Source organism: Zalophus californianus, chromosome 3 (assembly GCF_009762305.2).
Source record: "Zalophus californianus isolate mZalCal1 chromosome 3, mZalCal1.pri.v2, whole genome shotgun sequence".
Classification (NCBI taxonomy): Eukaryota; Metazoa; Chordata; class Mammalia; order Carnivora; family Otariidae; genus Zalophus; species Zalophus californianus.
The window spans coordinates 74,992,713-75,014,431 of NC_045597.1; the positions used below are offsets into that span (position 1 = coordinate 74,992,713).

Here is a 21,719-nt window from a genome sequence, read left to right on the forward strand (position 1 = left end):
GATTAATTGTGGGGAGGTGTTAAGTTGAATAAGTTCTTTATATATTTTGGATGTTAACCTCTAATTGGATATATCATTTGCAAATATCTTCTCCCACTCAGTAGGGTGCCTGTTTGTTTTGTTTATGGTTTCCTTCACTGTGCAAAAGCTTTTTATTTTAGTGTAGTCCTGATAGTTTAATTTTGCTTTTGTTTCTCTTGCCAGAGAAGACATATCTAGAAAAATATTTCTACAACCAATGCCAAAGAAATAACTGCTTAGGAGTTTTATTATTTCAGGTCTCACATTTAGATATTTAATCCATTTTGAGGGTTTTTGTGTGTGTGTGTGTGTGTAGTGTAAGAAAGTGGTCCAATTTCATTCTTTTGCATTTAGCTGTCCAGTTTTTCCAGTACCATTTCTTAAAGAAACTCTTTTCCTCATTGTATATTCTTGCCTCCTATGTCATAGATTAAGTGATTGTATGTGTGGGTTTATTTCTGAGTTCTCTATTCTGTTCTATTAATCTATGTGTCTATTTTTGTGCCAGTATCATACTGTTTTGATTACTATAGGTTTATTGTAAATCTTAATCTGGGACTGTGATATGTCTAGCTTTGTTCTTCTTTCTCAAGACTGCTTTGGCTACTTGGGGTCTTTTGCAGCTTCATACAAATTTGAAGACTATTCTAGTCCTATGAAAAATGTTGGTATTTTGATAGGTATTGCTTTGGGTAGTATGGAAATTTAAAAAATATTGATTCTTCCAAACCATGGGCATGAAATATCTTGCTATTTGTTGGTGTCATCTTCAGTTTTTTTCATCACTGTTTTAGAGTTTTCAGAGTACAGGTCTTTTACCTCCTTGATGATTAAAGTTTATTCCTAGGTATTTTATTTTGGTGCAATTGTGAATGGGATTTTTTTTCTTGATTTCTCTTTCTGTAACTTCGTAATTAGTGTATAGAAACACAACAGATTTCTGTATATTAACTTTGAATTCTGCAACTTTACTAAATTCATTTCTCAGTCCTAATAGTCTTTTGGTGGAGCTTTAAGGGTTTTTCATATATCATCATGAAACTGCAACTAGTGACAGCTTTTCTTCTTCCTTATCAATTTGGATACCCCCCCTTTTTTTTTTGAATTGCTGTGGCTAGGACTTGGCGGTACTATTTTGAATAAAATTGGTGAGAGTTGACACCCTTTTCTTGTTTTTGATCTTCGAGGAAAAGCTCTCAGTTTTTCACTGTTGAGTGTAGTGTTAGCTGTGGGTTTTTCATATAAAACCTTTAGTATGTTGAGGTACGTTTCCTCCAAACCTATTTTGTTGAGAGTTTTTACTAAGAATGGATGTTATATTTTGTCAATTGCTTTTTCTGCACCTATTAGGATGATCATATGTTTTTATCCTTTTTCTTATTGATATGATATATCACACTAATTGATTTGCAAATATTGAACCACATTTGCATCTCTGGAATAAATCTTACTTGATCCTGGTGAATGATTCTTTTAATGTATTGTTGGATTCAGTTTGGTACTATTTTGTTGAGGATTTTTGAATCTATTCTCATCAGGGATATTGGCCTGTCATTTTCTTTTTTGCAGTGTCTTTATTTGGTTTTGGTATTAGGGTAATGCTGGCCTTGTAGAATGAATTTGGAAGTTTTCCTTCCTCCTCTTCTTCTTTCTTTTCTTTTCTTTTCTTTTTTTTTTTTTTTTTGAAATAGTTTGAGAAGACTCTTTTTCAAAAGTTTGGCAGAATTCACCCGTGGAACTATCTGGTCCTGGACTTTTGTTTGGAGTTTCTTGGTTACCAGTTCAATTTCAATATTAGCAATCTGTGTGTTCAAATTTTCTATTTCTTCCTGCTTCAGTTTTGGAATATTGTATGTTTTTAGGAATTTATCCATTTCTTCTAGGTTGTCCAATTTTTGGCATGTAATTTTTTCATAATATTCTCTTATAATCCTTTGTATTTCTGTGGTGTTGGTTATTTCTCCTCCTTCATTTCTGATTTTATTTGAGTCATTTTTTCCTTGATGACTCTGGTTAGAATTTATCGATTTTTATCTTTTTTAAAGAACCATTCTTCGTTTCATTTGTTTTTTCTAATGTTTTAGTCTCATTTTATTTCTAATCTAATCTTTATTGTCTCCTTCTACTAGCTTTGGACTTCATTCATTCTTCTTTTTCTAGCTCCTTTGGGTGTAAGGTTAGGTTGTTTGAGATTTTTTTTTAATTTCTTGAAGTAGGCCTATATCACTATAAACTTCCTTCCTTAGGTTTTACTGTGTCCCAAAGATTTTGGACCACTGTGTTTCCAATTTCATTTGTCTCCATGTATTTTTTGATTTCTTCATTGATTAGGTGCATGTTATTTAGTTTCCATGTGCTTGTGTTTGCTTTTTTTTTTAAGATTTTATTTATTTATTTGACAGAGAATGAGCACGAGTGGGGAGGAGGGGGAGAGGGTGAAGCAGGCTCCCTGCTGAGCAGGGAGTCAGACAAGGGGCTCAGTCCCAGGACCCTGGGATCATGACCTAAGCCAAAGGCAGAAGAGTAACCGACTGAGCCACCCAGACACCCCATGTTTGTGTTTTTTACAGTTTTTTTTTTTGTAAGTGATTTCTTTTTTTTTTTTTTTTAAAGATTTTATTTATTTATTTGACAGAGAGACACACAGCGAGAGCAGAACACAAGCAGGGGGAGTGGGAGAGGGAGAAGCAGGCTTCCCGCTGAGCAGGGAGCCAGATGTGGGGCTCGATCCCAGGACCCTGGGATCATGACCTGAGCCGAAGGCAGACGCTTAACGACTGAGCCACCCAGGTGCCCCTGTAAGTGATTTCTAGCTTCATATCATTTTGGTCAGAAAAGATGCTTGATACTTTTTTTTGCAAATATTAGCATTTTGCCACATTTGTCTTATTATTCCTTCTCTCTCATACATATAAAATTTTTTCTCTATGTAGTCTCTTTCTCATACACAAATACATATATATCACACATTTTTTCTGAACACTTTGAGATTGGATTGCAAATACGCCTATTTACATCAGTGTGTATTTCCTGAAAATAAGACCATTTTCCCTTATAGACATAGTATAATTATAAAAATCAAGACAGTAACATCAATTTGATATTATTATCTAATCTATAGACCTTATTCAAATTTTACTAATTACTCTACTAATGTCTTTTTTATGTTGTGTTAATCACCATACATTACATCATTAGTTTTTGATGTAGTGTCCCATGATTCATTGTTTGCCTATAACACCCAGTGCTCCATTCAGTATGTGCCCTCTTTAATACCCATCACCAGGCTAACCCATTCCCCATCCCCCCCCCAGAACCCTCAGTTTGTTTCTCAGAGTCCATAGTCTCTCATGGTTTGTCTCCCCCTCCGATTTCCCCAATCTTCTAAATTTACAAAGACTTGTTTTATGGCCTAACATATGATTTACTCTAGAGAATGTTCTATGTGCACTCGAAAAGAATGTGTATTCTGCTGTTTTGGATGGAATATCCTGTTTATATCTATTAGGTCCTTCTGGTCTAATCTGGTTCACAGCTACTGTTTCCTTGATTTTCTCTCTGGATCATCCATCCATTGATGTAAGTGGAGTGTTGAAGTCCTTTACTATTAGCTGTATCACTGTCAGTTTCTTCCTTTATTACTTTTAATGTTTGCTTTTTGTGTTTAGGTGCTCCTAGGTTGAGTGCATAGATATTTACAATTATTATATCCTCTTGTTGGATTAATCCCTTTATCATTGTGTAGTGTATTGTCTCTTGCTATAGTCTTTGTTTTAAGGTCTATTTAGTCTAAGTATTGCTACCCCAGCTTTTTTTTTTTTTTTTTTTTTTTTTTTTTAGCTCCCATTTGCTTGGTATGTTTTTTCATCTCTTCACTTTCTGGTCTTTAGGTCTGGAGTGAGTAACTTATAAGCAGCTTATGGATTATGTTTGTTTATTATTGTTTGTTTTTATCTATTCAGTACCCTATGTATTTTGATTTGAGCATTTAGTCCATTTACATTTAATTATTGATAGGTATTTACTTCCTGTCATTTTTTCCCAATTGTTTCTGGTTGTTTTCTGTTCTTCTCTGTTCCTTTCTTTTCTTGCTCTTTTTCTTTGTGGTTTGATGGCTTTCTTTAGTGTTATGCTTGGATTTCTTTCTCTTTATTTTTTGTGTAACTATTATAGGTTTTTGATCTATGGTTACCATCAGGATCATCTATATGAAATCTTATGTATTTAGCACTCTATGTTAAGTTGATAGTCACTTAAGTTCAAACACATTTTAAAAGCACTAAATTTTTACTTCCCCCCCTGTTTTATTATATGATGTCATATTTTATGTCTTTTTATTTTGACCAGTTTTTTTGGAAGGTAATTTTACTACTTTTGTCTTTTTTTTTTTATAAAGTATATATTTATTTATTTTATTTATTTATTTGAGAGAGAGAATGAGATAGAGCATGAGAGGGGGAGGGTCCGAGGGAGAAGCAGACTCCCTGCTGAGCAGGGACCCCCCCCCCCCCGATGCGGGACTCGATCCCGGGACTCCAGGATCATGACCCGAGCTGAAGGCAGTTGCTTAACCAACTGAGCCACCCAGTCATCCCCTTTTGTCTCTTTTTAATAAAGATTTTATTTATTTGAGAGATAGAGATAGGAAGCACAAGCAGGGGGAGGGGCAGAGGGGGAGAGAGAGAGAGAGAGAGAAGGAGAAGCAGACTCCCCAGAGCCTGACGTGGGGCTCAATACCAGGACCCTGAGATCATGACCTGAGTCAAAGTCCAATGCTTAACCAACTGAGCCACCCAGGCGCCCCACTACTTTTGTCCTTTAACCTTCATAGTCACTTTATAAGTGACTACCTTTACTATGACATAGTAAAGGTAGCTTTACTATGTTTGCTTTTACCTGTGAAATTTTTTCCTTTCATATTTTTAATTACGGCCTTTTCTTTCCACTTAAGGAATTTCCTTACACATTTCTTGTAAGACTGCTTTAGTGGAGATGAACTCCTTTAACTTTTGTTTGTCTGGGAAACTCCTTACCTCTTTTTCTATTCTGAATGGTAAACTTGCTGGATAGAATATTCTTAGTTGTAGGGTTTTGTTTGTTTGTTTGTTTTAGCATTCTGAACTTTTGGTCTGCAGTTTCTGCTGAAAAATCACCTTATAGCTCTTTATGGGGTTTTCCTTGTATGTAACTCTCTGCTTGTCTCTTGCTTTTTAAAAAATTCTCTTTATCATTACTCTTTGGCATTTTAATTATTATATGTCTTGGTGTAGATATCGTTAGGTTCATCTTGTTAGGGACTCTCTCTGCTTCCTATATCTTGATGTCCCCAGATTAGAGTCATCTTCAGCTATTTCTTCACATAAATTTTTTGCCCCCTTCTCTTTCTCTTCCTTTTCTTTCTTTTTTTTTTTTAAGATTTTATTTATTTATTAGAGAGAGAGAGCAAGCACAAGCAGCGGGAGTGGCAGGCAGAGGGAGAAGCAGGCTCCTTGCTGAGCAAGGAGCCCAATGAGGGACTTGATCCCAGGGCCCTGGGATCATGACCTGAGCTGAAGGCAGATGCTTAACCAACTGAGCCACCCAGACGTCCCTCTTTCTCTTCTTTTTCTAGGATCCCTATAATGCGAATGTTATTACACTTGATGATGCCAGAGTCCCCTTAACCTGTTTTCATTTTTTTATTATTGATTTTTCTTTTTTTTTAAAGATTTTATTTATTTAACAGAGAGAGACACAGCGAGAGAGGAAACACAAGCAGGGGGAGTGGGAGAGGGAGAAGCAGGCTTCCCGCGGATCGGGGAGCCCGATGTGGGGCTCGATCCCAGGACCCTGGGACCATGGCCTGAGCTGAAGGCAGACGCTTAACGACTGAACCACCCACGTGCCCCATTATTGATTTTTCTTTTTGCTGTTCAGCTTGGTTGCTTTCCATTACCCTGTCTTTGAGATTGCTAATCTGTTCTTCTGCATCCTCTAATATGCTTGTGGTTCCCTCTAGTGTATTTTTTATTTCTGTTATTGAATTCTTCAGCTCTCACTGGTTTTTTAATTTTTTCTGTCTCTTTGTTGAAGTTCTCATTGAGTTCATCCACTCTTTTCTCAAGTCCCATGGGTATCTTTATGATCAGTACTTTGAATTTTTTTTATCAGGCATATTATTTTTGTTTCATTTTGGTCTTTTCCTGTGGCTTTTGTCTTGGTCTTTCATTTGTGACATATTCTTCTGTCTCCTCATTTTGTCTAACTCTGTGTCTCTATCTATGTATTAGGTAGGTTGCTTACATCTCCTGGACTTGAACATACTGGCCTTCTGTAGAAGAGTGGTGCCCTATAGTGCAATCTCCCTTGGTCACCAGAGCCACATCCTCCAGGGGTGTCCCCTTTGTGGGCTACTTGCACCCTCCTCTTATGGTTGGGCCTCAGTTACCCTTAGTTCAGCCAGCTGCAATGACCCACCTTTCCTTCTGTTTGTGCACAGGACAGGGTTTGCTCCCTGTACTGTGGAGAGACCTGTCTGTGGCTACTGTGGGCTTGCTGGTGGGCAGGGCCAGAAGTCAGCCTAGCTGTCTGCAAATAGACTCTCTGACACAGCTGCAGATGCACAGTAGGGCAGGGCTTGCTTTCTGCATAGCCAGCTAAGAGGCCTGGCTGCAGAAACTGTGGGCATGTTGGTATGTGGGGTTATCTCTCCCTCTTTCCAGAGCAGGAGTCACTTTGAAGTGGTTCTGGTCCCTGTGGGAGTTGCTTGCAGGGTGTGGTGGGGTAGGAGCTGTTTTGGCAGGATGCCTGCTGAGGAATCAAGCAGGTTGGATGGGGTGGGTCCACAGGGGAATGCTGGGGTGGGGCATCCTAATGCTAGCAAGGTAGATGAAGAGTATTTCTAGCTCCCACAAACATCTGGCTATCTAGGCTGAGGAAGGGAAAGAGAAATGGCCTCTGCCAGCACTCTTGTTCCTAGAAAAATCTCATGTAGCCTCCTGCTCCTCCAGCACACATTTTAACATTAGTAAATAAATCTCTTCCTGTATACCCCATGTGCTTTTCAAACTGGTGCTTCTGTGTTGGGTCTTGGGCTGAGTTTAGTATACTGGCTCTTTAAGGGCAGGAACTCAGCTTTCTCTGTCTCTGGCTCTCCCACAGTTATGCTTGCCGAGTTTTACAGCTCTTGGATTGAAGCCCTGCTGGTTTTCAAAGCCAGATTTTTGGGGACTCATCAGTGTGAGTCCCCAAGTCTGGGGGTGCCCTGTGTGGGATCAGATCCTCCTGCTTCTTGGGACTTGTGCTGCCCCCCCCTCCCCGTTTGTGGTTAGTTGTACCAGGAATTTGGTTCCCAACTGCAACTCTGCCCCTCCTGCCCTTTTTGGTGTGGCTTCTCTGTGATGGAGCTGTTATCTTGGTGTGTTTGTGGGACAAGTTGAACTCTGGATCCTCCTATTCTGTTGTCTTCCCAAAACTCCTGGTCTTTCTGATTTTAAAATATAGTAGATTCATTAGAAAACAAGAAACACACCTGTGTCTATGATGTGGCATAGGCATTGGGGGGGGTTGATGGATTTAAGATAACTTAGTGATAAAGAACCTGTGAGGGAGAGAAGGGAGAAAAATGGGTGACTCTTATTATCCTTGAACTCTAAGATGAATGTTTAGAAGTTTTGTTACAAGAATTACAGGCCATTAGAAAATGTGGAATACATCTTGCTTATCTACTATATTCATAGTACTTAGTTCCTGAAATGGGGAAAATTCTTTCTTTATCCTGACATTGTTTTCAGATAATAATGTTTTTAAAAATAGCAAAAAAATCTTTAGAAAGAGTCAGTGTTTTATAACAATATTTTATCTACTTCTGGGTTTTCCTTTGGTGTTTTTAGAGTTCACAGTGTTAACTGATAATGACATTTTTCTTTTTACCTACAGCACAGCCAAGTACAGCATGTGGTCATTCCTCCCTCGATATTTGTATCTGCAGTTTAGCAAAGCTGCTAATGCTTTCTTCCTGTTCATTACTATATTGCAGGTAATATTTCTGAACACATTATTAGAGTAAGCTTTTTAGAAAAGAAAATATAAAAAGCTCATTTAGCTGAAATAAGAATTTGATGTAGAGAATAAATTCAAACACTGTTAAGAAGAGAATTCTCTTCTTATAATATTTAAGTTACTCAGTAAGACCCATTTTGGGGCTGAAAAACATGTTTATGCCCAATATATGATTTGGTCCACAGTTCTTCCTGATTTAGATCACTAATGAGATATTATTGGACCAACTTCTATAATTTATGCCGCTTCCATGATAGGATAATTTTAATATATTTAAAGGAATAGTTTAAAGAAAGTCCAAATGCTAGTTTAAAATAGCTAATTTTCTTTTCTTTTCTTTTCTTTTTTTTTGTATTTCAATAAGAACACTTAATGTGAGATCTACCCCCTTAACAATTTTAAGTATACAATATAGCAGTGTTAACCATAGACATCTGTTGTACAGCAGATCTCTAGGACTTATTAATTTTGCATAACTGAAACTTTATGCTCATTGAATAACAACTCCTCATCTCTCCCTCTCTCTAGCCCCTGACACCACCATTTTACTCTGATTCCATGAATCTGACCATGTTAGATGTCTCATATAAGTGGACTTATGCAGGATTTGTCATTCTGTGGGTAGTTCATTTCACTTAGCATGATGTCCTCAAAGTTCATCCATGTTGTTATGTATGGCAGGATTTCCATCTTTTTGAAGTCTAAATAATATCCCATTGTATATATGCCACACTTTCTTTATCCAGTCATCCATTGACAGACATTGAGGTTATTCCCATATCTTGGCTATGGTGAAAAAATTATGAACATGGGAGTGCTGCTATGTCTCCAAGATCCTGATTTCAACTCTTTTGGATAAATACCCAGAAGTGGGATTGCTGATCCATATGGTAGTTCTATTTTTAATTTTTTGTAAAAGCTTCATATTACTTTCTATAACAGCAGCACCATTTTCTATTTCCACCAGAAGTATACAAGGGTTCCAATCTTTTCACATCCTCACCAACACTTGTTATTTTTTTGTGTTTTGCTAATAGCCATCCTAACATGTGTGCAGTGATATCTGACTGTGATTTGGAATTTCATTTGCATGATGATTAGTGTGATGTTGAGCACCTTTTCATGTACCTCTTGGCCATTTGCATGTTGTCTTTAGAGAAATGTCTATTCAGGTCATTTGCCCATTTTGATTGGATTATTTTTTTTTCCTATTGAGTTGGAGTTCCTTATATATCCTTATCAGATGGGGGGGCTTCAAATATTTTCTCCTATTCTGTAGGTTGCCTTTTCATTTTATTGATGGTTCCCCTTGCTGTGCAGAAGCTTTTCAGTTTGATGTAGTCCCACTTGTCTATTTTTGCTTTTGTTGTCTGTGCTTTTGGCGTCATATCCAAGAAATCATTGCCAAGACCAATGTCTAGAAGCTTTCCCTCTGTTTTCTTTTAGGAATAACATCTTCTCAAAACAGTTAAATTCAAGACTTTCCATATTTTGGTTTATTCCTGTTTATTCAAACTTATTTTCATCATGAACCCTACAATCCAGCACAACCCAAGAGGCAAGCCTCCTCACAATTCCCCAATTTTCTTCCTATCTCTAGACCTTGGTTCATTATATTACCTAACCCAGAAGACACTCATCTGGCTATAATCTATCCATTCTCTTAAAGGCGCAGCTCAAAAATAACCTTCCTTCAAACTTCACGAAATTCCATGCTCCATCTTCATCTTCTGTAGCAGTGATCTGTGCTGTATGTTATAACTGATTTTATTTTTCCTGGAAAACTGAAAATTCCTTGAATAGAAATAGTGCCTTCAAAGTGGCCAAGCTTTGGGATAAAAATTTAGTGAATTTGTTGAATTGAACTTAAACAGAAGACTGGCATTAGTGAACATTTATAGAGGTCAACATAAGTGTGTACCAAAATTTGTGCATGGAATTAAGAATTCAAGGATGAATTATTAGACCTAGCTCCTACCTTTGGAGAGCTGGTAGTCTTAACATACAAATACTTTAAGAAATATTTATAAAGTGTTAGGGGAACACACCGTCCTTTGGGCTTGAGGGTGAGTGGTTCAGGAAAAGCTAGTGAAAAAGATGACCTTTGAGCCAAAGATTAGAGGAGGAGGAGTCTAACAGTAAGCAGAGGGGCAGCGGAAGGAGAGAGGCCTTTCAGGCACAGGAGACTGTGTGAGCAAAGGCACAAACAGGAAGCACTGGTTGCCTTTTATAGGAAACAGGGACAAAGAAGGGGGGAGGGAAAGAGGTAGAATTTTCTCTGAGAACATTTTATGTATTTTGAATTGTGAAAATTGCAAGTATTAAGATTTTTTCTAGTGTATGAAATGTTCTATGAAACAGCAAAATTTTTGTTTGGAGCATAGGGTAGAAAAGAAGCTAAAGATGTCAGCTGAGATCAGGTTATAAGAAGCTTAGTGTGCTACATTCAGAAGCTTGGACTGTATTCTAGGGATAGGAAAAAGGCAGTGACAGTCAGGAGCTAGAGTGAAGTGACCAGCTCTGGTTAGGCTTAACTGAGAGAGAGACGATAGAGGCCTGCGAATGACAAGACTGGCTTGGAGGGGCCCTGCAGAGAGAGATGGAGAGGAGGGGCAGATAGGAGTTATAGGAAAGAGATTTAATTGATAGCCTAAGCAATCCTAAAATTTCTCCCCTTCCTCTTCTGGTTCTCGAATTGTATTGTATTGCATTGTATGTATTTTATTTATTTTGTTTATTTTTATTTTATTAATTTAATTTTTATTATGTATTTTTATTGTGTATGTATGTAATTTTATTTCTTAATGTATTTGTTTATGTAATTTTTAATGTATTTATGTAATTTTATTTCTTATGTATTGATGTAATTTTATTTTTTATGTATTGATGTAATTTTATTTAATTTTAACTTATTTTTATTATTTTTTAGAGATTGTATTTATTTACTTGAGAGAGAGAGGGAAAGAGCATGAGCAGGGGGAGGAGCAGAGGGAGAGGGAAAAACAGGCTCCCCGCTGAGCAGGGAGCCCCACTCTGGACTCATCCTAGGACCTGAGATCATGACCTGAGCCAAAGGCAGATGATTAACCAACTGAGCCGCCCAGGTGCCCTCTCAGATTGCTTTTAAAGTAACTATAAGAATCATCGAGAGTTTCAAAATAAACACTATTTTGCTACACAGAGAGATAAGCAGGAAATAAGGCAGCATAGAGAGTACACACAGGCCCAAGTCTGGAAATACAGGGCTAAGAACTGGTCTAAATCTGGAAAACTAAAGGGGCCAATCTAGGACCTCACCTACCCTTCTGTCCATCAGGAAACTGCCACGGCCTGTTTATCACTTTATTTCTCATATTTTATTTATTTAGAGAGTGTGAGCAGGGGTGAGGGGGGCAAGAGGGGGGCAGAGAGAGAGAGAGAATCTAAAGGCAGGCTCCACGCTCAGTGCGGAGCCGCATGCAGGGCTCAATCTCACAACACTGAGATCATGACCTGAGGCGAAATCAAGAGCCAGACACTTAACTGAGCCACCCAGGCGCCCCACTTTATTTCTCATATTTTAAACAGTAGTGGGTAGACCCAGGGTGCTTTCCACCGGAAATTATAAGAAATGTTATTCGCCTGTGCCTCCAAAAAAATTTTCTCTTTTGCCTCAAAAAGAAGATTCAGTTAACTGACCTTCTGGATTTAACTATTTTGAGAGGATGGTATTTTAGACATTTTAAGTTTTGAACTATTCTCTTCAAAATGTAACAAAAGTATTATATTGGAAAGGTGACATAATGACCAAAGTGTTAAGAAGTTGCACTTTTGCATAATGTAATGTTTAGTGTCCTGCTTCAGGGAGGGTTTTGATATGCTAAGAGTCTCCCTCCTCTTTTTATTTAACACTGTGGGTTGTTCTTATGTCCCGGGTATGCCACTAGTAGCCTGACTTTTAGTGTTAAGCAAAATATAAGAGTCATCATAAGATTCATGGTCACTCTGTTTTTGCAGCAAATTCCAGATGTGTCTCCAACGGGAAAATATACAACTCTCTTGCCTTTGATGATGATTCTTATGGTTTCAGGCATCAAAGAGATTGTAGAAGATTATGTAAGTTTACTGTTAGTGAAATGTTCTCAAAACTACTCCCTTGAGTAGAAGAGACATAGTTGTTGTTTTCAAGCTTCTTGTTGGAACTGGTATAATTTTTTAAATCTGTAATTGATGTGAAAAATCAAATTAAGGTTTTAAGATTTCAAATCTTAAATTGTGTGTGTGTGTGTGTGTGTGTGTGTGTGTTTGAGAAACCAGTAGGACTTAATTGTGGTCATAAGATATATCTTTGAGGCTATAATGGAACCAGAAAATCCTAACGGGCTAAAAAGTTCAGGAATTGTGCAGTGACTTCATTTCTCCTTTAACCTTATCACAGATACAATTTCTTTCTTTTTTTTTTCCTCAAGATTTTATTTATTTGTTAGAGAGAGAGAGAGCACAAGCAGGGGGAGGGGCAGAGCAAGCAGAGGGAGAAGCCGACTCCCGGCTGAGCAAGGAGCACAACGTGGGATTCGATCCCATGACCCTGAGATCATGATCTGAGCTGAAGACAGATGCTTAACCGCTTAATCTGGCTCAGACAGACTGAGCCACCCGGGTGACCCCACAGATAGAATTTCACATGAGCTTACATATTTCAGCAGTGAAGGAAAAGAAGAGAGATATTTAATATTTTCTGTTTGTTCTTACCCAACCTGCTACAGCTGGGGTCACTCTAGTAGAGTCCCCTTCCTCCTCACTCACAATCCTAATGCTCATTTTCCAAAATTGCTAGCTATTGTTAGTCCTATGATTCTGCCTCATTCCTTCATATCTTGAAAAGATAGGTCATCAGTAAGATCTATTTGGTTGCTGGTCTTTTGATTGCTTTATAAGATGAAAGAATTTTTCAAACTTAATCAAAAGCCTTGAGCTAAATTGGGGCATAATTCAAGATTAATTATGTGTTTAACTAGAAAGATAGTCATTGAAAGCAATGTATAATATGCTGACATTTTAAGTAGCACTTCACTGTGTAGGAGGCCCTGTATTGTATGTATTTGTATGCGTGTGTGTGTGTGTATTCAATTACACTGAGGCACATACTGGTCCGTGACCTGACATGGCTACATTCATAAGAGGCAGAGCTGGAATGTCAACCAAAGTAAGCTGTCTCTAGGGACCACATGCTTAACCACTTTGCTATACTCCTTCCCTTAGATCACATCTTAATTTAGAGAGTCGGATAAGAGCAAAACAAAATTGAAATTAGTTATAGCCAAAAAAACCCCCACAAAAAAACAACCCCCCCAAAAACAAACAAACAAAAAACCCAAAATCCTTTACAATCAGGTTTGCTGCCTCTATTCTTTCCTAAACCTCCTATGACTTGTATTATGATGTGGATTATTCACTTTGAACTTTTAACATAATGGATTTTTTTCTATAACAGAAACGACATATGGCAGACAAATTAGTTAACACAAAGACCACGATAGGTAAGATATTAGATTAAGCTTTTATTCCCTTTCACTATAAAAAATATCCAAATTGACCAAATAGATATACGTACTATGTTTCATAATGTTTCATTATTTAAAGAAATATAGAAAACAAAGAACAACCATTAGGAAACTGTTTTCTATATGTGACAATCATCAATTATGTTAATTAGAATAAAATAAACAAAATTGGAATATTTGGGATATGAGCAATTCTTATGTCCATAAAAAAGATCTGGGTGTTACATAGTCTCTCTCAGTCCTAGTTTTGATATGTGTTATCTTTGTAATTGATTAGAAATATATAATGTTGCTTTCGGGCTATCAGCCAGTATTTTAGCATGTAACAGCAAACTGTTTTCTCTTTAGGATCGGAAGTAACTTAACATAGCTTTACCTAACAGTCATCTATCTATCCTTATGTTAAGTTACATTATATTATACATATTGCTCTATTTTGGTGCAGTGATGTGAACACAGTTTACATATTTTTCCAGTTTATATCAAGGTTAAATTAATAAAGACAGTACTTTATAAAGAAACACATTTAGTTTTTTGGAAAAATATCTTCTATTATTTTGGAATTTACCTAATGCAATTGTTACAGTTAATACATAGTTCTGTGTTTTCCAGTGTTAAGAGAGAATGCGTGGAAAATGATTATGTGGAAAGAGGTAAGAATGTATTTTAAGTTAGTAATAAGCACCTACCATATTTAGAGTTACAGATTTTTATCTCTGAAACATGTCTTCAAGAACTGTCAAATTATCCTATTTTGTAGATGAGGAAGGAAGTAGAGGGTCAAAGGGAATAACTATTTTGCTCAAGCTCACACAGCCTAAAAGTGGTGAAAATAGGCTTTGAATTTAAGTCTGTTTGGTTGGAAGTCTACATGCTTTCTAATGTGCCTCAGTGTTACTTTTGTGTCATTGACTGGAATATTTAAAGATGATGCTTCACAAACTGTTGCTCAGGGTACAAGGCAACCTTTATATGGAGACTACCTCAGGGAATATTTTCATGTATATTTGCCCTTGGGATAGAGGTTAAAGGCATAGTGGGTTAAAGGCAAAGTATCAAAAGCATTGATACTTTGTCTTCATAAATAATTCATTACTGACCAGTGTAAAATTCCTTTGAACACTAGTTGTAAGAGTGTTTTGATTTCTAAGTATTATCAGTATGTCTTTCCCTGAAAGAGCTAGAGTGGGTGAGTCAACCATGATTACGTTTTGCTCTTCTCATTGGGACTAAGAGGAAAAAGTCCCTGAGAGATCCACTCCATTCCTGGTTGGCAGAGTCTCAGGGGAGACGGAGACGGTTGGTGAGAGACAAGAGGAGAGGAGTGAGGCGGCAGCAGGGGGAGGGGGGCTTCTTTCTGTGCAGAGGTGATTGCATGATCTGAGCTTTAATTTACTTACCCCCAGTGTCTTCCACTGGAAGAACGAGCCAAACAGCTAGAGCCAAGGACCAGGAATTCTTATCCCTCTGACTCATTTTACCTCCTGTACAAGCAAACAGAGCACATTGCACATCAGGTGCTTACAAAAGGAAAAGGGAGTTGATTTGGGGGTCCTTTGGGCAAAAGAGAAAAAGAGTTTGTAAGAGATGTGCTGGTCATGAGCACCCTTAGAGTAACGACTGCCTGCTATCAGTTCCCTGGGTGCATAATCTGCATCAGTATTGTTTCTTGGTGGGAAGTCTAGTTTTAATTACAAAGTCTCAAACTTATCTCATTCTAGTCATTGTTAAATCTTGCTGTAAGTTAGTTGTTTATATAAGTTACAAACCCTTTATCGTTCGCTGCATTGTGACCTTGATATAAGTTGTGAATGTTTAATTGTCAATCCTTTTTTCTCCCCTACTGTTGCACGTGTTCTCAGCATTTATAGACACTTAAATAGCATTTAATGTTCTCTCCTCACTTTTATCCAGAAGTATTTAATTAAACTTTGTTCAATTAATGAAGATAGAAATGATCTGTATAATCATATTATATATAAAAAAAATAGTCTCCTTGTTCTCTTCCTCCTCCTCAGAAATTTTTTCAATATATGTCCAGAAATTGGTTTAGGAAAGAATTTTTACCCCCAACCTCCCCGCCGATCCCACTTTTCTAGCTGCCCAGGAGGGTCCTGCCAATTTTAAGTGTCCTCAATACCTAGCATGGTGTAAATGCTCAAGGGGTTTGTTAAAGAAAAAGTACACAGGAAGAAAGCATCAGAAATTCATATTGCTTTCTTCAGGTATTGTTCCTAGTATTTACATCTCTCTTAGTTATAAGTTAGAATTCATTCATACATTCAGTCAACAAATTTTGATTGATTGATTGATGGAGGGAGATGGGCATTTTTTCTGTTCTACATGGACCTCACAGAGCAGCAGAGAAAAGCCCACCATTAAGCAAGTGATTACAGCGTGATAGTGTATGAACAGCACACAATTGCAAAAATAGTACTACCAATAGGTCTGTTCGGATTTCTCAACCTCGGCACTATTTACATTTTGGGCCAGAAAATTATTTGTTGTGGGGGGCTGTCCTGTGCATTGTGGACTGTTTAGCAGCATCCCTGGCCTCCATCCACTTGATGCCAGTAGCATCATCCCCTAAAACCCCAAAGTTGTGACAACCAAAAGTGTTTCCGGACATTGCCAAATGTCCCTGGTGGGAGGGGAGGGCAAAGTAGCCCCCGGTTAAGAATAACCATTTTAGAGGGATGATTCCCTCCAAAAATAAAATTGTTCTAATGTAGCTGAAGTTTCTTAGCATGGCTCCAGGATTTTCACATCATAATTTTTCTTAAGAATATTTGACACATTTTGACTCTATTTTTGCTTTTTTTAAAATTCATGCTTCTGTGATTTCTCTCCTGGTCTTATAGGTAATTGTGGGCGACATTGTGAAGGCTTCAAATGGACAGTTCCTTCCTGCAGACATGGTTCTGATTTCTTCTAGGTTGGTTATGATAGTGGGCATTTAAAGAACTTTTTTTTTAGATTTATTTATTTTAGAGTGTGTGGGGGAGGGTGGCAGACTGGGAGGGAGAGTCTCAAGCAGACTCTGCGTGGAGCCCCACTCAGGGCTTGATCTCACGACCCTGAGATCACAAGCTGAGCCGAAACCATGAGTCGGGAGTTTAACAGACTGTACCACCCAAGCTCCCCCACTTAAGGAACTTCTATTCTGAATTAGAAATTTTAAGAAAACCAAAGGCCTACCCTTCTCACCGCTTTCTGCATCCCTCTCTCTCTTATTATAGATCAGCAAAGTTTTACTGCAAAGTAAAGTTGCAAAACCTGCAGTTTTACTGTGAAAGGACTGATAGTAAATATTTTCAGCTTTGCAGGCCATGCAGTCTCTGTTGTAGCATCAGAAGCCACCATAGGCAACATGTAAGCAAATAGGTGTGGCTGTGTTCCAATGAAACTTTATTTGTAAAAAGAGGATTTAGCCTGGATTTAGCCTGTGGGCCATAGTTTGCTGACTGTTAGTCTATACTTTTATTATCTTTTCTTTAATTTCCCTGGACATATTTTCTTCTAGCCTAATTGTTAGATTAATTCTATCCCTCCTGTAATTTCTACAGACATTCAGCAAAATTAAAAAAATATGCTTATCATATTTTAATCTCATGGCAATTCTGAGATGTTCCCATTCTATAAATAAAGTGACTCACACAAGAGTAAGTGATCTTTTCAGTACCATTAGGTGGGCTCATGTGAGGCCCAAGTTTAAAAACACAGCTTCTGTTCTTTTTGTAGAACTATATTGCTTTATTCATTGGCCATTTTAGAGGAAACTTACACAGAGACTCCCTACAATGGGTATTTCCTTTCCATTAGGTCATGTCTGACCACCTCTCCATATGCTTCTATGTTGGGCCCCCTGGGGAGCTCAGCTGTCCCCTCCTTCATGTTCTCTGTAAGGAGAACATAGTCTTGGGCATCTGTGGGTAAGGGTGGCTATAGTCATGAACACAGCTGCATTTGACATGTTGGGTAAACTGTTTCCCTAGATCAAGTCATAATCATCTCCAAGTGATAAAAATGTTCCTAGCCTTCTGGACACACATCATCTTGGAGCATGGAGAGATTTACTGGGAAGAGAGATTTGTTCTAGAGCCATTGTCTGAGCTGGAAAAGCAATAATGCCAACACTAGCTCTTATTCCTACCAGATGCACTTTGTTCTTTTGCCATCAGTGCATTAACCCATTGGACAAAGGAACTTACTGTTGCTGATAGGTTTCTCTCGGGTTTGGTTAGGAGTATGGGGTTGACCACAGGAGCCAGAGATGTACCATAAAGGGCTTTGTTTTTACAACCTCTACATCATTTGTATGTGTGACTTTCTTTGCCTCTTTCTCTCAAAAAAGTACTACTTATATGGAAACCAATCTTTTTTTTGGAGTAGGAGAGAAGTAAGGGGGAGATTAAAAAAATCATTGTTCTTGGACTTTTTTCTGGCAGTTTTACAGATATTTTCTAAGTTTTCACCCTGCCCCCACTAAACAGCTTAGATACAAACACACACACACACACACACACACACACACACACACACACACACACCAATGCTTATTTGATTGGGCATAAAAGTAAGAAAACCACACTGAGTCCCAGAATGAAGTGAGATCCTAAGAACACTAAAAGGTAATACTGTGTCAGTATAGGCTTTTTCCCTGAGTGTTTCTGCCAAACCCCGAAGACCATAAGCTTCTATTTCATTGAGCATAGGAAGTAGGCGATTCTTGCATAAAGCTGAGAACTACACCCTTAATTAAGGGAGAATGAAGAGTAAAAACCACCATGCTGTAGGGGGCAATAGAGAAATGTGCTTGTCTTGACTTTGGCATAGGGTGGAGGGAAAACTGAGATTCGAGTTGGCTCATGCAGATGTGATCTCTGAATTCAACTTGCCTGTGTGCTGAAAAGAATTTTAAGCAGAGAATTTAATGTGATCCTGGAAAATAAAGAAGAAACCTCTAATTAGAAAGAGATAAAACAGACAATGGAAAAGGTAACAGTCCAAAAGAAAATGGCTGACATTTTCTCAGAATTTTTGGAAGTCCGTCCCTTAGATTCATTGGGTTTCCTGGATCTGCAGCTAGAACTAAATAATAGGGAACATCAGAGTAATTTTGAGTGTGATAATCAGAACTATACCAAAGGTGTTCATATTGTTCAGAATGAGAGTGAAGATATCGATTGGTTAGAAACCTTAAACTCTGGATATTTGTCTAAAAATTTACTTTAATATCTAAATGATTAGACATAGAATATATAGCTTCCAGCCATATCATGGGGGAAAATTATTTGAGAAAAAGGAAAAGCCCTCACAAGTAACTAAAAATAGAAAAAAGGCAAAAAGAGGGAGAAATAGAATGCACTTAATCAGGTAGTAGAATAAATAAAAATACATCATCAATAACAAAGCAAATAGATTTCAGAAGTTAAAGAGAGAAGATTATAAAATTGTCCAGCTATATGTTGTTTACAAGAATTTCACAAAACACAAGTGCTCAGGAAGATGGAAATGAAAAAATACATACAGAAATAGTAAAGAAAATAAGTCCAGAAGAGATGGTATCACCATTAGATAAAATAGACTTTGAGGCAAAAAGCATTATTTGAGATAAAGTGTCATTGAAGAAAAAGAAAAAAAGCCATTTCATAATAACAGTTTTAATTGTTATTAAATGATATGGGTTAAACATAAAGAAAAAACTTAAACATCTACAAGAAATTTATAAACCTAACATCATACTGGGATGTTTCAGTGTTTGCTTTCAGGAATTGATCAAATGGAGAAAAAAGTCAGTATGGAGGTAGATTTGAAAAGTACAATCCCAACCTTGAAATAATGGCATGTATAGAAATTTTTGGTGTATTGTACCAAAAAGCAATATATACATACTCTTCAAGCACAATTAGGAACATTTGTCAAAATTGTTAGGACATAAGGAAGAAAAGATTCTAAGGGACTGGTATTCCACAGGCCACTTGCTCTGACCATAATGCTATGAAGTTTGAAATCAATAATAAAAAGATAACTAGGAACTTTATAAGTTGGAAATAAAACATGCCTCTAAACAATTCGTGGGTCAAGGAGGCAATCATAATGGAAGTTGGAAAATACTTAGGTTTTAGTAGTTATGAGAATACATAAAATCTCCTATGATACAGCTAAGTTGATAGACATTTTTAGCTTAAAATGCTTTCATTAAAAAAGAAACGCCAAAAAAATAAGCTAAGAATCTAGTCTAAGAAGTTAGCTCAGTACAAAAGAATAAACTAAAATCAGGCATAAGGAAATAATAAAGAGAAGTAGAAATTAATGAAAAAACAATGGAGAAGGTCAAAATGGGGAAAACTTGCTTCTTAGAAAAAGACAAATTAAAGTTCTGGTAAGATTAATCAGGGAAGAAAAGGAAAGTCACCAATACACAATACTACAAAATTGAAAAGTTGATATAAGTATAAATGCATCAGAGATTAAAGAAATGAGAGGATCTTATGAAAGTTTTATAATCACATTTTAGCATTTAAATGAAGTGCATAAATCCATAGAAAAATATAACTTACCAGAACTTATTCTAGAAGAAATATAGAACCTGAATGGTCCTATAATCATTAAAGATACTATGTAGGTAGTAAAAAAAAAAAATCCCACAAACAGACTCTCAGGACCAGGCATCGTAACTGTCAAATTCTATCACACTTAATGTAGAGAAAATACCAATCTTCCAATAAACTGCTCAAAGAAACAAAGAATACCCTCTGATTAATTTTCTGAGGCTGGTGTAATCTTGACACAAAAAATTAAAGACAGAATGATAAAGGAAATTTACAAGCCCATTTTGTTAATTTAATTTTTATTTTTTAAAAGATTTTATTTATTTGACAGAGACATAGTGAGAGCAGGAACACAAGCAGGGGGAGTGGGAGAGGGAGAAGCAGGCTTCCCGCTGAGCAGGGAGCCCGATGTGGGGCTCGATCCCAGGGCCCTGGGATCATGACCTGAGCCAAAGGCAGCCACCCAACCAACTGAGCCACCCAGGCGCCCCTGTTGTTAATTTTAGTATAAAAATTTTAAAACCTGGCAATATTTAAGATGGTAATATGATCAAATGGGGTTCATCACAGGAGTGTAATTTGTTTTTATAATAAGGAGTCGGACTCCATTTTTGGATGTTTGCTGACAAATTTTAAACCTCCCCTTCTCTTCCCCTCCTGCCACACATCTGGGCTGGTTGACAGGAAAGCCTCGGTGTTCCCTCCTTTGGCACCTTGTAAATAATAAACCTTCCCCCTCTTTTGGTGTGTTTGTAGCATCATCAGTTTTGACACTCAAAATCTTGGGTTGGGGGGGTAGCTTGATCCTGCTTCTGAAGGGTGACCACAACAGTTTCATTATTAGGAAATGAAAGGATTGCACTTTAGTGCATTTTCACTTTGGTAGATTAAAAGGTAGAAAACATGATCATATCAATAGAAGCATTTCAAAATATACAACATTTGTGATAAAAACGCCTAGAAAAGGGAGAGCCTGGGTGGCTCAGTCATTAAGCATCTGCCTTCGGCTCAGGCCATGATCCCAGAGTCCTGGGATCGAGCCCCACATCGGGCTCCCTGCTCTGCAGGAAGCCTGCTTCTCCCTCTCCCACTCCCCTGCTTGTGTTCCCTCTCTCGCTGTATCTCTCTGTCAAATAAATAAAATCTTAAAAAAAACCTCCTAGAAAACTACCAATAAAAGGGAACTATCTTAACCCAATCAAAGGAAAAAACTGGTATATAAGGAGTAAAAAAATTCTCATTATTTGGAGATGACATTATTGTATACAAACCCCCCCAATTTTTAGATTATAAGTGACCAATATATTGCTTAGTGATACACACAAATGTAGTAATGAAATTATAAAGAGAAGGGAATGATTATCACAAATATTAATATAGTAGTTATCTCTGGGAGGAAGAGAAGAAAATGCAATTGGGGGGCCTTTCAGGTACTATAAATAGTCAATTTCTTCTCTTGTAATATATATAGCAATAAAACAGTATTTTGTTCTCAAAATATAAACATTCATTATATAAACTCTTGGATATATATTTCCCACAAAATATAAAATTTTGTTAT

The 21,719-nt window shown here is 37.3% G+C and overlaps 1 protein-coding gene across 12 annotated transcripts in view; it reads left to right on the forward strand.

Annotated features, from left to right (window-relative positions):
- Positions 1-21,719, forward strand: part of LOC113919824 (phospholipid-transporting ATPase IB-like) — a 237,857-nt gene that overhangs the window by 55,144 nt on the left and 160,994 nt on the right. For 11 of the 12 annotated variants that reach the window (XM_027589591.2, XM_027589588.2, XM_027589592.2 and 8 more), the window contains 5 exons: positions 7,939-8,038; positions 12,058-12,156; positions 13,535-13,580; positions 14,217-14,257; positions 16,466-16,539. In XM_027589591.2, the coding sequence (XP_027445392.1) occupies positions 7,939-8,038; positions 12,058-12,156; positions 13,535-13,580; positions 14,217-14,257; positions 16,466-16,539 (360 nt within the window). Of the gene's footprint in view, positions 1-7,938; positions 8,039-12,057; positions 12,157-13,534; positions 13,581-14,216; positions 14,258-14,872; positions 14,972-16,465; positions 16,540-21,719 lie in introns of those variants that run through there. The other variant, XM_027589597.2, reaches the window with a different exon arrangement.